Source organism: Microcaecilia unicolor, chromosome 2 (genome assembly GCF_901765095.1).
Source record: "Microcaecilia unicolor chromosome 2, aMicUni1.1, whole genome shotgun sequence".
NCBI lineage: Eukaryota > Metazoa > Chordata > Amphibia > Gymnophiona > Siphonopidae > Microcaecilia > Microcaecilia unicolor.
In genome coordinates, this window is record NC_044032.1 from 158,852,557 (window position 1) to 158,869,432 (window position 16,876).

The 16,876-nt window shown below is 47.4% G+C and overlaps 1 protein-coding gene across 2 annotated transcripts in view; it reads right to left on the reverse strand.

Moving 5' to 3' along the window:
- The window catches only part of LOC115463176 (polypyrimidine tract-binding protein 3-like), a 224,109-nt gene that overhangs the window by 33,537 nt on the left and 173,696 nt on the right, over positions 1 to 16,876 (reverse strand). For both annotated transcript variants that reach the window (XM_030193442.1, XM_030193441.1), the window contains exon 12: positions 12,913 to 13,129. In XM_030193442.1, coding sequence (XP_030049302.1) covers positions 12,913 to 13,129 — 217 coding nt within the window. The remainder of the gene's footprint in view (positions 1 to 12,912; positions 13,130 to 16,876) is intronic.

Below are 16,876 nucleotides of genomic sequence, written 5' to 3' on the forward strand. Positions count from 1 at the left end.
TCCAGCACGACAATGACCCAAAACATACAGCCAAGGCAACAAAGGAGTGGCTCAGGAAGAAGCACATTAGGGTCATGGAGTGGCCTAGCCAGTCACCAGACCTTAATCCCATTGAAAACTTATGGAGGGAGCTGAAGCTGCGAGTTGCCAAGCGACAGCCCAGAACTCTTAATGATTTAGAGATGATCTGCAAAGAGGAGTGGACCAAAATTCCTCCTGACATGTGTGCAAACCTCATCATCAACTTCAGAAGACGTCTGACCGCTGTGCTTGCCAACAAGGGTTTTGCCACCAAGTATTAGGTCTTGTTTGCCAGAGGGATTAAATACTTATTTCCCTCTGCAGAATGCAAATAAATTCATATACTTTCCACAATGTGATTTTCCGGATTTAATTTGTGATGTGCTATCTCTCACTGTTACCAATAACCTACCCTTCAATTATGGGCTGCTCATGTCTTTGTCAGTGGGCAAATTTACAAAATCAGCAAGGGATCAAATACTTATTTCCCCCACTGTACCTGTAGAAGGTATCCTCCGAGGACAGCAGGCTGATTGTTCTCACTGATGGGTGACGTCCACGGCAGCCCCTCCAATCGGAAACTTCACTAGCAAAGGCCTTTGCTAGCCCTCGCGCGCCGCGCATGCGCGGCCGTCTTCCCGCCTGAACCGGCTCGTATTCATCAGTCCCATATGTAGCAAGACAAAACCAGGGAAGACACAACTCCAAAGGGGAGGCGGGCGGGTTTGTGAGAACAATCAGCCTGCTGTCCTCGGAGAATACCTTCTACAGGTATGTAGCATTCGCTTTCTCCGAGGACAAGCAGGCTGCTTGTTCTCACTGATGGGGTATCCCTAGCCTCCAGGCTCACTCAAAACAACAAACATGGTCAATTGGGCCTCGCAACGGCGAGGACATAACTGAGATTGACCTAACAATTTATCCAACTAACTGAGAGTGTAGCCTGGAACAGAATAAAAATGGGCCTAGGGGGGTGGAGTTGGATTCTAAACCCCGAACAGGTTCTGAAGCACTGACTGCCCGAACCGACTGTTGCGTCGGGTATCCTGCTGCAGGCAGTAATGACATGTGAATGTGTGGACAGATGACCACGTCGCAGCTTTGCAAATCTCTTCAATAGTGGCTGACTTCAAGAGGGCCACCGACGCTGCCATGGTTCTAACATTATGAGCCGTGACATGACCCTCAAGAGCCAGCCCAGCCTGGGCGTAAGTGAAGGAAATGCAATCTGCTAGCCAATTGGATATGGTGCGTTTCTCCACAGCCACTCCCCTCCTGTTGGGATCAAAAGAAACAAACAATTGGGCGGACTGTCTGTTGGGCTGTGTCCGCTCCAGATAGAAGGCCAATGCTCTTTTGCAGTCCAATGTGTGCAGCTGACGTTCAGCAGGGCAGGAATGAGTACGGGGAAAAATGTTGGCAAGACAATTGACTGATTCAGATGGAACTCCGACACAACCTTTGGCAAGAACTTATGGTGAGTGCGGAGGACTACTCTGTTATAATGAAATTAGGTGTAAGGGGCCTGGGCTACCAGGGCCTGAAGCTCACTGACTCTACGAGCTGAAGTAACTGCCACCAAGAAAATGACCTTCCAGGTCAAGTACTTCAGATGGCAGGAGTTCAGTGGCTCAAAAGGAGGTTTCTTCAGCTGGGTGAGAATGACATTGAGATCCCATGACACTGTAGGAGGTTTGACGGGGGGCTTTGACAAAAGCAAACCTCTCATGAAGTGAACAACTAAAGGCTGTCCTGAGATCGGCTTACCTTCCACACGGTAATGGTATGCACTGATTGCGCTAAGGTGAACCCTTACAGAGTTGGTCTTGAGACCAGACTCAGACAAGTGCAGAAGGTATTCAAGCAGGGTCTGTGTAGGACAAGAGCGAGGATCTAGGGCCTTGCTGTCACACCAGACGGCAAACCTCCTCCATAGAAAGAAGTAACTCCTCTTAGTGGAATCTTTCCTGGAAGCAAGCAAGATGCGGGAGACACCCTCTGACAGACCCAAAGAGGCGAAGTCTACGCTCTCAACATCCAGGCCGTGAGAGCCAGAGACCGGAGATTGGGATGCAGAAGCGCCCCTTCGTCCTGTGTGATGAGGGTCGGAAAACACTCCAATCTCCACGGTTCTTCGGAGGACAACTCCAGAAGAAGAGGGAACCAGATCTGACGCGGCCAAAACGGAGCAATCAGAATCATGGTGCCTCGGTCTTGCTTGAGTTTCAACAAAGTCTTCCCCACCAGAGTTATGGGAGGATAAGCATACAGTAGACCTTCCCCCCAGTCCAGGAGGAAGGCATCCGATGCCAGCCTGCCGTGGGCCTGAAGTCTGGAACAGAATTGAGGGACCTTGTGGTTGGCCTGAGATGCAAAGAGATCCACCAAGGGGGTGCCCCACACCTGGAAGATCTGCCGCACTACCCTGGAATTGAGCGACCACTCGTGAGGTTGCATGATCCTGCTCAACCTGTCGGCCAGACTGTTTTTTACGCCTGCCAGATATGTGGCTTGGAGCAACATGCCGTAACGGCGAGCCCACAGCCACATGCTGATGGCTTCCTGACACAGGGGGCGAGACCCGGTGCCCCCCTGCTTGTTGATGCAATACATGGCAACCTGGTTGTCTGTCTGAATTTGGATAATTTGATGGGACAGCCGATCTCTGAAAGCCTTCAGAGCATTCCAGACCGCTCGCAACTCCAGGAGATTGATCTGTAGACCTTGTTGCTGGAGGGACCAGCTTCCCTGGGTGTGAAGCCCATCGACATGAGCTCCCCACCCCAGGAGAGACGCATCCGTAGTCAGCACTTTTTGTGGCTGAGGAATTTGGAAAGGGCGTCCCAGAGTCAAATTGGACCAAATCGTCCACCAGTACAGGGAGTTGAGAAAACTCGTGGACAGGTGGATCACGTCCTCTAGATCTCCAGCAGCCTAAAACCACTGGGAAGCTAGGGTCCATTGAGCAGATCGCATGTGAAGACGAGCCATGGGAGTCACGAACTGTGGAGGCCATGTGGCCAAGCAATCTCAACATCTGCCGAGCTGTGATCTGCTGGGACGCTCGTACCCAGGAGACGAGGGACAGCAGGTTGTTGGCCCTTGTCTCCGGAAGATAGGCACGAGCCGTCCGAGAATCCAGCAGAGCTCCTATGAATTCGAGTCTCTGTACTGGGAGAAGATGGGACTTTGTGTAATTTATCACAAACCCCAGTAGCTCCAGGAGTCGAATAGTCGTCTGCATGGACTGTAGAGCTCCTGCCTCGGAAGTGTTCTTCACCAGCCAATCGTCGAGATAAGGGAATACATGCACTCCCAGTCTGCGAAGCTCTGCTGCTACTACAGCCAGGCACTTCGTGAACACTCTGGGCGCAGAGGCGAGCCCAAAGGGTAGCACACAGTACTGGAAGTGACATGTGCCCAGCTGAAATCGCAGATACTGCCTGTGAGCTGGCAATATCGGTATGTGCGTGTAGGCGTCCTTCAGGTCCAGAGAGCATAGCCAATCGTTTTCCTGAATCATGGGGAGAAGGGTGCCCAGGGAAAGCATCCTGAACTTTTCCTTGACCAGATATTTGTTCATGGCCCTTAGGTCTAGGATGGGACGCATCCCCCCTGTTTTCTTTTCCACAAGGAAGTACCTGGAATACAATCCCAGCCCTTCTTGCCCGGGCTCGACCACATTGGTGCTGAGAAGGGCGGAGAGTTCCTCTGCAAGTACCTGCTTGTGCTGGAAGCTGTAGGACTGAGCTCCGGATGGGCAATTTGGAGGCTTCGAGGCCAAATTGAGGGTGTATCCTTGCCGGACTATTTGAAGAACCCACCGGTCGGAGGTTATAAGAGGCCACCTTTGGTGAAAAACTTTCAACCTCCCCCCGACCGGCAGATCGCCCGGCACGGACACGTTGATGTCGGCTATGCTCTGCTGGAGCCAGTCAAAAGCTCGTCCCCTGCTTTTGCTGGGGAGCCGTGGGGCCTTGCTGAGGCGCACGCTGCTGACGAGAGCGCGCGCGCTGAGGCTTAGCCTGGGCCGTAGGCTGTCGAGAGGGAGGATTGTACCTACGCTTACCAGAAGAGTAGGGAACAGCCCTCCTTCCCCCATAAAAACGTCTACCTGAGGAGGTAGATGCTGAAGGCTGCCGGCGGGAGAATTTGTCGAAAGCGGTATCCCACTGGTGGAGCTGTTCTACCACCTGTTCGACTTTTTCTCCAAAAATGTTGTCCACTCGGCAAGGGGAGTCCGCAATCCGCTGCTGGATCCTATTCTCCAGGTCAGAGGCACGCAGCCATGAGAGTCTGCGCATCACCACACCTTGAGCAGCGGCCCTGGACGCAACATCAAAGGTATCATATACCCCTCTGGCCAGGAATTTTCTGCACGCCTTCAGCTGCCTGACCACCTCCTGAAACGGCTTGGCTTGCTCAGAGGGAGCTTGTCCACCAAGCCCGCCAACTGCCGCACATTGTTCTGCATATGGATGCTCGTGTAGAGCTGGTAGGACTGAATCTTGGCCACGAACATAGAGGAATGATAGGCCTTCCTCCCAAAGGAGTCTAAGGTTCTGGAGTCTTTGCCCGGGGGCGCCGAAGCATGCTCTCTAGAACTCTTAGCCTTCTTTAGGGCCAGATCCACCACACCAGAGTTGTGAGGCAACTGAGTGCGCATCAGCTCTGGGTCCCCATGGATCCGATACTGGGATTCGATCTTCTTGGGAATGTGGGGATTAGTTAGTGGCTTGGTCCAGTTCACCAGCAATGTCTTTTTTAGGACATGATACATGGGTACTGTGAACGCTTCCTTAGGTGAAGAAGGATAGTCCAAGAGTTCAAACATTTCAGCCCTGGGCTCATCCTCCACAACCACCGGGAAGGGAATGGCCATAGACATCTCCCGGACAAAGGCCGCGAAAGACAGACTCTCGGGAGGAGAAAGCTGCCTTTCAGGGGAGGGAGTGGGATCAGAAGGAAGGCCATCAGACTCCTCGTCAGAGAAATATCTGATGTCCTCCTTCTCCTCCCACGAGGCCTCACCATCGGTATCAGACATAAGTTCACGAATCTGCGTCTGAAGCCGTGCCCGACTCGACTCCGTGGAAACACGGCCACGGTAGGAGCATCGAGAGGTGGACTCCCTCGCCAGCACCGGTGAAGCTCCCTCCGCCAACGGGGAGTCCGCCTGGGAGGCGGCCGAAGCCGGTACCGCAAGCAGTACCGATACCGGAGACCTCACCTTGGGCAAGGGGCCAGCCGTCGCCTCACTCGACGGTACCGGTGGCGCAAGCACCCCCGGTACCGGAGAAGGGCGCAACAGCTCTCCCAGAATCTCTGGAAGAACGGCCCGGAGACTCTCGTGCAGAGCGGCTGTGGAGAAAGACTGAGAAGCCGATGGAGGTGTCGAGGTCAGAGTCTGTTCCGGGCGTGGAGGCGGTTCTGGGCTGTCCAAGGGGGAGCGCATCGACACCTCCTGAACAGAGGGTGAGCGGTCCTCCCGGTGCCGATGCCTACTGGGTGCCGACTGCCTTGGCGACCCAGAGCTCTCGGTACCGAGACGGGAAGGAGACCGGTGACGATGCTTCTTTGACTTCTTCAAGCGAAGCATGTCACCGGAGCTTCCCGGTACCGACGAGGATGTAGAATCCAACCGTCGCTTCATCGGGGCCGAGGCAGGTCGATCTCGGGGGGGCTGTACCGCAGGAGCCCTCAGGGTAGGGGGAGACCCACCCGAAGGCTCACTGCCACCAGCAGGGGAATGGACAGCCCTCACCTGCACTCCAGACGAAGCACCACCGTCCGACGACATCAGCAATAGCGGAGGTCCCGGTACCACCGACGTCGATGCAGCCTTTCGATGTCTCGGTACAGACGATGCAGGAGGTAGAAACCTCGATGCAGTCGACGTCGATGCACTCAATGCGTCCCGTGCTGTTGTCGTCGAAGAGCCCGAGAACAACGCGTTCCACTGGGCCAATCTCACTACCTGAGTCCTCTTTTTCAAAAGAGCACAAAGACTGCAGGCCTGCGGGCGGTGCCCAGCCCCCAGACACTGAAGACACGAAGCGTGCCTATCAGTGAGCGACATTACCCGGGCACACTTCTTGAAGCCGCTGGAAGACTTTGATGACATGGGCGGAAAAATCACGCCGGCGAAATCAAAATTCGCGATGACGAAAGGCACCAAAAAGAAGGGAGAAAAAACCCGTACCGAGGCCAAATAGTCCGGTCCCGAAAGCGAAAGGAAACTTACGCGGGGAAAAAGCTGGAAACACGGGAAAGGGGAAAAGACCGAATCGGTCTCTTTTTTTTTTTCAGCGAAAATTGCGAAGACGCGCGAGGTCAACTTGAGGGGCACGAAACAGCGGCAAAACACGACCGTCCTGAGCGCGGACAAAAGAAGACTGACAAACACGAGCCGGTTCGGGCGGGAAGACGGCCGCGCATGCGCGGTGCGCATCGGCGCGCGAGGGCTAGCAAAGGCCTTTGCTAGTGAAGTTTCCGATTGGAGGGTGCTGCCGTGGATGTCACCCATCAGTGAGAACAAGCAGCCTCCTTGTCCTCGGAGAAAGAAAGGTATCAGAGGTGGCGGAAAAGTGGAGTGCAGAAACACAGCGACCTATCTCTGAGCATCACATAAAACAATCAGTGATGGGAATTCCAAGGGTGGTACATAGTGCAGAGCTACAAGAATGCCAATATAGAATTTTATATAGGGCTTACTTCTCTCCCAGAAGGGCATTTCATGCAAAAGTAACAGCCACGGACATTTGTCCAAAATGTAAACAGGGAAGTGCAACTATTACACACTGCATATGGCAATGCCGGCCCATCAAAGCCTTCTGGTGGAAATTAAGTAAATATGTAGGAGAGGTATTAGGTTACCCGATAGCCATTACTTTTGACAGAATGTTGCTGGGTATTCCTGGACAATGGGGGGTAGGGACCCAGGGGGAGCGTTTGTTTCTGAGTAAATCTTGCATAGTGGGAAAAAAATATATTCTTAATCATTGGGTAATGGACATGCCTCCCTCATACTGGCACTGGAGGAATCGGATGCACCAACTCATGCTTTGGGAAGCGAGAGGGGTGAGGCTGACACCAAAGAGACAAATAAGGTTCTTGAGTATATGGGGGAAGTATATAAACAAGATATCACCCCGAGCGCAGCCAAGTGCTTAATGGGCTACCATGGGGAATGGAGGAAATAGGAGGGGCTACGGAATGAGGCATGCTAACAGGATGGGAGGGAGGGGATATAATGAATAAAAAGACTGGACATATACTTATATTGGGTTCCTTAATTGTGACAAGCCAGTATGCAATATATATACAGCCATGAATGCAAACGGGTCGAGAAACTGCAGCAGTTTCAATTGTGATTGGCATGTGCTAAGGAACAATTTGGGGGAACGTTGAAGTAAAAAACAGGGGGGAGGGGGATAAAATGATAAAAGTTTGACTGTAACCAGAATAACGTTTTCATTGTATACGTTGTCATGAGAGAGTTTTGTGATATTTATATTGAACTGTCATCAATAAAAATGTTGGTAAAATAAAAAATAAAACCTCTTTTCTTCTGCTGGTCATACCTCTCTCTATACAGCCTAGCAACCTTCTAGCTACGGCCACTGCCTTATCACACTGTTTCGTCGCCTTCAGATCCTCAGATATTATCACCCCAAGATTCCTCTCCCCGTCCTTACATATCAGGCTCTTGCCGCCTAACACATACGTCTCCCATGGATTTCTACTCCCTAAGTGCATCACTTTGCATTTCTTCGCAATACTGTGGCATGCAGTGTCATATCAGTTGTGGCAGATTATCCTGACAGTCTTTTAAAAAAACATTTATAAGGAAAAGCCCTCCTAAAAATGTGCACTTTTGATTAAAGCCAGTATTATAAATAAGCAGATGAATGCACCATTTTAAATTTTTGTTCATGAGGCCCTATAGTTTGATGGTTTTGAAAGTTTTTTTTTTAATTGTTATTGTTTACATAAATTGCGTAGATTGATTTGTTACCATTATAGAGCACCTGGTAATTGGTTAAAGAATCAGAATGAAATTTTAGGTTTGATTATTCTACTTATTTTTCTGAGATGATGTTGGGAGATATTAATTTGCATTTAGAGGATAGGTGTGGGTAACTTGGGGGGGGGGGGGGGGCGGCTCAGAACCCCTGATGTTTGTATATTCAGAGCACCCCTCTGGATGATAAACAAGAGTTACTTGTAAGATTTATTTCATTCCCCCTAATTTTTCTGTGTGCTGTTTTCAAGCCTTGCTAACTAGATCAGGCTGCAAGGTAGTCTTTTGAAATTGTGCAAGAACACCCATGTGACCCACACTCCTAACTAAACTGGACCCAAAAACATATTTACGCCTTTAGTGTGATTTGTTGGGCAAGCAATGGGAGAAAGGGAAGTGGACCTTTTACTGAGACATGTGTGTGTGGGTGCGCGATGGTTATACAAGATCCTGGGTAGACAGTGAGTCATGAAAATGGAAAAAAAACTGTTTTTTCTGTATTTTTTGCTGCCTAATGTTAAGGTCATGTCTAGGGCAAGATACTGTACAAGACAGTTTAAGAATTTATTGATTGTGAACTTTGTTACAAGCTTTTAGAAGATAAGTACATGCATATAGAATGGTCCAATGTAATAAAGATAACTTTAATGGATATTTAGATTTGTATTCATTCTTAGGTTAAGATTTCCTGTGTTTCATACACTTTGAAACCACATTGTATCTGGATAGTGAAAAGGGGAAGTTGGGAACAGTCTGCTAGCTAGGTATATAGTTTGGATATACAATATTAAAAAAAACACTGCTGAAGTAGCATGAGGAGGTGAGTTTGGAATTTGTGACAGAAGGTATGGTGGGTGAAGACAGCATGGCTTTGTGACTCACAGTCAGGTGGAGTGGCATAATTGCTATTCTAGGAATTTGGGTATGAACTGATAATTGATAGGATAAAAGTCAGATGTGTTGGATTAGGAAAGTAAATGACTGGTTAGTGGGATGTGCTAAAATAGCAATTAGTTTCCAGATTATTGTATAACATGTACTAAATCAATTGTATAAAAATGAGGGAAATCTATGTAGGATTGGCTTCCTTGTTTCCAAGGCAGTGAACTGGCATGCACCCAAGGAAATCTATCTAATAATTTCTTTTCTGTTACTTCAGACTTGCTATAAAGCCTCTGCTTGAGCTACTATTTACTTGTTTCCAGAATAAGCTCTTTTTTTGTTTTTATTTCCACTTCTAATTATTATTTGTTTAATTAGTGAAACAAATTCAAGAACGTGGGTGTTCTAACAGTAATCAGCTGGGGTTTGGCTAAGGTGTGTGCAGACCCCAACATAGGACAGATCTGAATGTTATAAATTTTCTTTACTTTTTAGAACTTCTGCAGTATCATTTTGAGAAAAATGGTCCAACTCATGAGAAAGGGTATACACTGAATTTTATAGCCACATTAGTTCAGCTGAAGATACACCAAATTAGATCAGACAGACTGGTCACCTGTGATATGGTCTGATTATGTAGCTAAATTTACAATGTATTTTTCTAAGATTAAGCAAGAGAAAAACAGAAGCCCCAATCTGGCTCACAGAAGGAAAATTGCAGTAGATAAATTTTGATCCATATATTGTGATACTCTGTATTCTGCTGAGGCCTCATTTACTATGTGTTAGATTGAATACAACTGTGGGAGAGGCTTTGGATCAATTTCCAATGGAGTTATTATAAACATAAAAGAGCATTAGAAGTCCCTGTACTGTATACAGATTCATTAAGAGATCGAAAAAGATCCTGTCACAAGTTGGAAAAAGGCTTGGAGAAAGACAGATGATCCACAGGGGAAGATGTTACTAAATAAAATGATTCAAAAATATCAAAAGGCAGTTTGAGGCAAAAAGCTGTATTATAAAACTTTAATAGGAAAGAATAACTTGAATTTAAAATGCTTTTTACAATTTTCATAATCTTACCAGATCATCATCAGTAACTGAGGTTTCTAAAATTTACCATCCTTCTGCTTAATGAACTGGCTAATTATTTTGTTTATAAAGTACAGAAAATTAGATCTTCTCTTCTGAGCTGTACAACTACATCAATGTCAGCCAATTGTTGGTCATAAAAATTATATGTCAGAAGCTGCAATTTCAATTAAGTTGAATGAATTAGCAATATTAGATTTATGCCCATCTTTTTTTGTTAAAAGAAAGATATAGTACATTGGATTACTAATTTTGTAAATAGGTCTCACAGAGGGAATCTTTCCAGCTGATCTGGGGAACATAATATTAACAGCTACCGTATATTCCAAATCTGCAGGAGCTGATTGTCATTACCTTCTAATTTCCAGCCAGTGGTAGTATACCTTGGATGACTAATTGATTGATTCTTTAGTGGCCTCTCAAACAATGGATTTTCTGGATAATTTTCAAGGATTATATAGTACACATGGTTACAGACCTATATACAGCACTGAATCATACTTTTACTTTGGTTACTAATGTAAAAACATTATGAGTCATAAGTTCCATCCGTTCTTTGCAATTTGATGTTTTCATTAGAGTTTACTAACTGTGGATCATGTCTGTTCTTGGATTAAGTGATCTTGGTTTTACTGGGGTTGTTTTAAACTGGTTTTGAGGGGATTTTTTTTTTTTACAAAACAGAAGGTATAAAGTAAAAAAGATGGCTAATTTTTCAAAACGTTGGTCTTCTTGCTTTGGAGTTCCTCAGGGATCACCATGGTCTCCAATATTGTTTAACATTTTTATGGGTACATTAGGTTCATTATTAGAATCTTCTGAACTTTATATTTCATTTTATGCAGATTATATTTTGTATTGTGTTTTGAAGACAGTTGCAATCTGGATTTCAGATTATATAGTAAAGACTCGCTGCTGGGCTACCATGAATTTATTGAAATTAAATACAACTAAAACAAAATTGTTATATTTTACTTCAACTCCATCTGAAGTTCCCAATAAAACTGTTTTATTGAATGGGGAACAACTGAATATTGAGACCTCAAGTAGAGTCTTGGGAATTATACTAGATTCTCAGTTAACAATGGAAAGCCAAGTGAGGAGTCTGAGCAAAAGATCTACTTTAAGTTGCATCAGTTAAGAGGCTATTAGATGACTTTTTCCTGATAATTTTTGAGTTTTAATTCAAGTGATAATTTTGTCACATCTGGATTATCGCAGTGTTCTATATATAGGAATGCAAAGTAAATTACAGAATAGACCAATATTAATTGGCAAATCATGACTGCAGAACTGATTTATAGTGAAAAAAGTATGATCGAGTTACAATGGTTGCCGACTGTCGTACATATAAAATTTTAAAGTTGCATTTATGGTTTTTAAGATTATTCATGGTTTATGACAAAATTATCATCTATACCTTCTTTCAGATCTTCTCAATTTTGTTCCACATTAAGTTTGGGTTTTCCTACAGTTAATGTGTTACTTAAAAAATTCCATGATAGTTCATTCAGTTACTAATCTAGTAGTTTATGGAACACTATCCCTAAATCTATAGGGACAATGACTAATTTACTTGCTGTTCTGAAAATCTTTGAAGACTATCTGTTTAATAAATATCTTGAATGATCTTTGATGTTTTAGATTTGTTTTATTAATTTTTTATGATCTGCTTTGATTCTTAAGCAAATATAGGCGGGATACAAATATACGTGTATGGAACCTGGCAGAAACCCAGATCATTACCAAGCCAGGTCACAAGTATATGGCAGAAACCCAGATCATTATCAATCTGGAAGGGTAGGCGAAACAAGTTTGCTGCTGAGTACATATGGTACGGAAGGAAGGGAACTGTGTTTCCTGGAGGAGTTAGGAATGTTTTCTCCGAGGCAAATCTATTAAAAAAAACCCCAATTTTTTAAATACATTTTCAGCTGCCCAAAACAGAATGCACACTGACAACTCTGAATTGGCAAACCCACTGCAAGTTGCATGAATAAGTATGCCATGTGGACAAGAAAAGCTTATCAGTGGGAAGAGAAAATATTACAGATGTATTAAATTTACTAAATAAACTGGGCACAAAGCACTATAAATAAGCTAAACCATTATTATAGAGGGTCCCCAAAATCTTTAGAGCAAGAGCCACATTGGAGGACCTTTTGGATCACTAAAAGGGCAAAGGATTTTTCTGAGTGGTGAGTCCCCCCCCCCCCCCCAAGTACTTCCTCCTACCTCTTTGTCCTTAAGTATGATGTACTAGATGTGGCCGGGTCTCCAGTATCATAGTTAGGGGATACCTGGCATACAGTGTAACAGTCCAGCATCTCCCCTTTCACTCCCCCTTGCCCTCTTGGTGGTTTAACACCTTCCCTCTGCTACAGCAGTTTCTTACCCCCCTCCCCATCACACAATTGCCCTGCTCTCTCAGTCTTCTCCCTCCTGCCAACTGACTCAACTTCTTGTTTGGGGGAGAAGGGGGGGGGGGCACCAGCAGGTTGCAGCAAAGTGAAAGAAGGCTCTCAGGTACACATAGTTGAATTTCCATGGCTGCCGTAGACCCAGCTGGATGTGGCAGCGGATGAGTTAAAATTTTAACGCCCAAGGCCCATATAACATTGGAAGCACCCAGTTGGCTAGGGAAATGAATTTGTGGGCCAATTTTGGGGACCTCTACACTATTACATATTCTGTTTAAGATATTCATGAACTGCATCTGATTCTGAAGCAGAAGAAATTATACCTGCAATTAGATGAAATTTAGCTATCACTGTATCTTTGCAATGCCATGAGCTAATGTGAAGGTGAGAGCCTGCTTCTCACTCATATTCAACTGTGTTAAAACAAGTTTCTACACACATCATACATTCTGAGGTGGTCTGGGTACGTACGGAATGTTAGACAGATGGAGGGTTGCAGATGGAGGGAAGATGTTCAGGAAGTTTTTTGAGCCTGGCTTTTTGAAACGATGCAGAGGACTGTTGCTATAGTCCTTAGTCAGACCTTGGTCCTCATGTCCTTCACGAGGAAGCTGAACAGTCTGATGCTTGGATAGGGCAACCCGGATCACTCTTCCATGAAGTCTCTGCCCATTGAGATGGTTCATTGCTAGACAAGAAAATACCCCAGGGGTTGGAAATCAGGGTAGGTAAATATACGAAAAATAAGATTAGCATGGTACTTGGCTTTATGCTATTGACCTAGACCTATAAGACATTTTGCTGGAGCTGTCCTATTTGCTCCAAGAGGTTAAGATTTACTAAAATACATGTACCTATATACACGTACATTGTGGCTCATATATTAATTTATTTCACAGAAATTGATATTAAAATATATAAGCAACATCCAAATATCACAGAACACCAATCACGGGCTAGCACAGTGGTTCCTAAACCTGGTCCTGGAGGCATCCCAGCCAGTCAGGGTTTCAGGATATCTACAATGAATATTCATGAGAGATTTGGGAAGCAGTGCATGTAAATCTCTCTCATGAATATTCATTGTGGATATCCTGAAAACCTGACTGGCTGGGGTGCCTTCAGGATAACATTTTGGAACCAATGAACTAGTAATCTATATAGAAGGGCAGGTCTGATGTGTTAAAATCCCATGAATTATGTTTTGAAAGTGGAGGAGTGTTTTGGTAGCATGCTTAGAAAGGAAGGGAGGTAAAATTATGTATCATACCTGATAATTTTCTTTCCATTAATCATAGCTGATCAATCCATAGACTGGTGGGTTGTGTCCATCTACCAGCAGGTGGAGATAGAGAGCAAACCTTTGCCTCCCTATATGTGGTCATGTGCTGCCGGAAACTCCTCAGTATGTCGATATCAAAGCTCCATCCGCAGGACTCAGCACTTAGAGAATTACACCCACGAAGGGACACTCTGCCCAGCTCACCACCGCCGAAACGGGGGAGGGGAATTAACCCAGCTCATCCCCACACAAGTGGGGGAGGGGAATCCGTCCAGCTCATCCCCGCGGAGCGGGGGAGGGACACCACACCCGCCGATGCGGGGGGATCTGGCTTATCCTGCAACCGCAACCGCGGGAGGAGCTGACTGACCCTAACACCGCCGAAGCGGGAGGGGTACAAAGCTGCCCTACAGCCGCACGAAGCGGGAGGGAGTGCCGGCAGAATTTAAAACTCAATCCAGCCCCGTAAAACGGAGGGGAGAGGAATGCAGCAGCTCACTGTAACACAAACTCGTCTCAACTCTTGAAGAATCCAAGTGAAAGAAGAACTTGAACACGAAGTCCTCCTGAAGTAACTGAAGGCTAAACTTGAACCTAAAATTCAACCAGAATATAAACAGTACAGATATCTGGGAGGGGCTATGGATTGATCAGCTATGATTAATGGAAAGAAAATTATCAGGTATGATACATAATTTTACCTTCCATATCATCAAGCTGATCAATCCATAGACTGGTGGGATGTACCGAAGCAGTACTCACCCAGGGCGGGACATAGAAATCCCTGACCGCAACACTGAAGCTCCAAACCGGGCCTCCGCCCGAGCAGCCACAGTCAAGCGGTAATGCCTGGCAAAGGTATGGGCCTTCCCCGCGGCCACCTAAGCCGCTGCAATGGCTTCCTTGCCCATCTTGCCACTGTAGGCTTAGAATCCTGCAGACCCTTACGAGGACCTGTAAACAGGACAAACAGATGATCCGATTTCCGGAAATCATTGGTCACTTCCAAGTATCTGATGATGACTCGTCTCACATCCAGAAATTGAGAGCAGAGTATTCCTCTGGGTAGACCTCCCTACGAAAGGAAGGGAGACAGAGCTGCTGAATCACATGGAAGCGAAAAACAATCTTGGGCAGGAAGGAAGGCACTGTGCAAATAGTCACTCCTGCCTCAGTGAACTGCAGAAAAAGCTCTGGACATGAGAGTGCCTGGAGCTCGGAAACTCTTCTGGCTGAAGTGGTAGCCACCAAAAAGACTGCTTTCAACGTCAGGTCTTTCAGAGATGCCCTCGACAAGGGTTCAAAAGGCGGCTTCTGCAATGCTCTTAGCACCAGGTTGAGATTCTACGCAGGCACCACTGAGTGCAGAGGAGGGTGCAGGTGATTAACTCCCTTGAGAAAGCACACCACATCTGGCTGCGAAGCCAGGGAAGCACCCTTCAGGCGGCCCCTGAAGCAAGCCAGAGCCGCTACCTGAACTTTCAGGGAACTGAGCGACAGGCCTTTGTCCAGACCTTCTTGCAGGAACGCCAACACTGAAGAAATTGGAGCAGTGAAGGGAGAAAGTGAGCCTGCTTCACACCACGCTGCAAAGATACGCCAAACCCTGGCGTAAGCAGTACAAGTAGAGCGCTTCCTCGCTCTCAGCATAGTGGCGATGACCTTGTCTGAGAAGCCCTTCTTTCTCAGACGCTGCCGCTCAATAGCCAGGCCGTAAGACCAAAGGGGGAGGGATCCTCCATCACCACGGGACCCTGATGTAACAGGCCCCGCTCCACTGGCAGCCGCAGAGGATCGCCGACTGAGAGCCTGATCAAGTCCGCATACCAGGGACGTCTGGGCCAATCCGGACCCACCAGGATTACCCTGCCGGGATGCTTTGCCACCCGGTCTAGCACCCTGCCCAACATGGGCCAGGGCGGGAACACATAGAGAAGCTCTTGTGTCGGCCACCGTTGGAGAAGAGCATCTACTCCCAGGGATCGAGGGTCCCGTCCTCTGCTGAAAAAGCGCGGCACTTGGCAATTGGCCGATGACGCCATCAGATCTAGGCTCGGCTGGCCCCAGCGCTTCGTGATGCCCAAGAACGCCTGAGCAGATAGCTGCCACTCTCCGGGCTCCAAGGTATGGCGACTGAGAAAGTCCGCCTTGACATTCATGACTCCGGCAATGTGGGCCGCTGACAGCTGTTCCAGGTTCGCTTCCGCCCACTGGCATAGATTCATGGCCTCCTTGGCTAGAGGGGCGCTCTTGGTACCTCCCTGGCGGTTGACATAGGCCACAGCCGTGGCATTGTCCGACAGGACCCGTACAGGCTTCAACACCAGTACCGGGATGAACTCCAACAACACCAACCGAATGGCTCTGAGTTCCAGGAGGTTGATAGACCACTTGCCTCTGCAGGAGACCAGAGCCCCTGCGCTGTCCTTCCCAAGCAGTGGGCTCCCCAGCCCATCAAAGAGGCGCCTGTCGTGACGACAATCCACTCCGGGGTCACCAGAGGCATTCCTGCAGACAACTTGTCTGTCTGCGTCCACCAGCTCAGCGCCTTGCGCACTGCTGGGTCCAAGGGAAGGCGCACAGCATAATCCTCTGACATCGGAGTCCAGCGCAGCAGCAGAGATTGTTGTAGTGGTCTCATATGAGCCCTGGCCCAGGGCACTACTTCCATCGTGGCCGTCATAGAGCCCAACAGCTGCAAGTAGTCCCAAGCCCGAATAGGAGAGGCTACTAGGAACTAGTCCACCTGAGCCTGAAACGTGACAATCCGATTGTCTGGCAGGAACACTCTGCCCACTTGGGTGTCGAATCGAACTCCCAGATACTCCAGGGACTGAGTCGGGCGCAGCTGGCTTTACTCCCAGTTGATGATCCACCCCAGGGAGCTCAAAAGAGCAACCACCCGGTTCACAGCTTTGCCGCACTCTGCATAAGAGGGGGCTTGGATCAACCAGTCGTCCAGATAAGGATGGACTTGTACTCCTTCCTTCCTCAGGAAGGCCGCGAAGACCACCATTTCTTTGGAGAAGGTCCGCGGAGCAGTAGCCAACCCGAACGGGAGGGCTCTGAACTGGAAGTGTCGGCCCATTACTGCAAAACGCAGAAAGCGTTGATGAGGAGGCCAGATGGGAATATGCAAGTACGCTTCCTTGA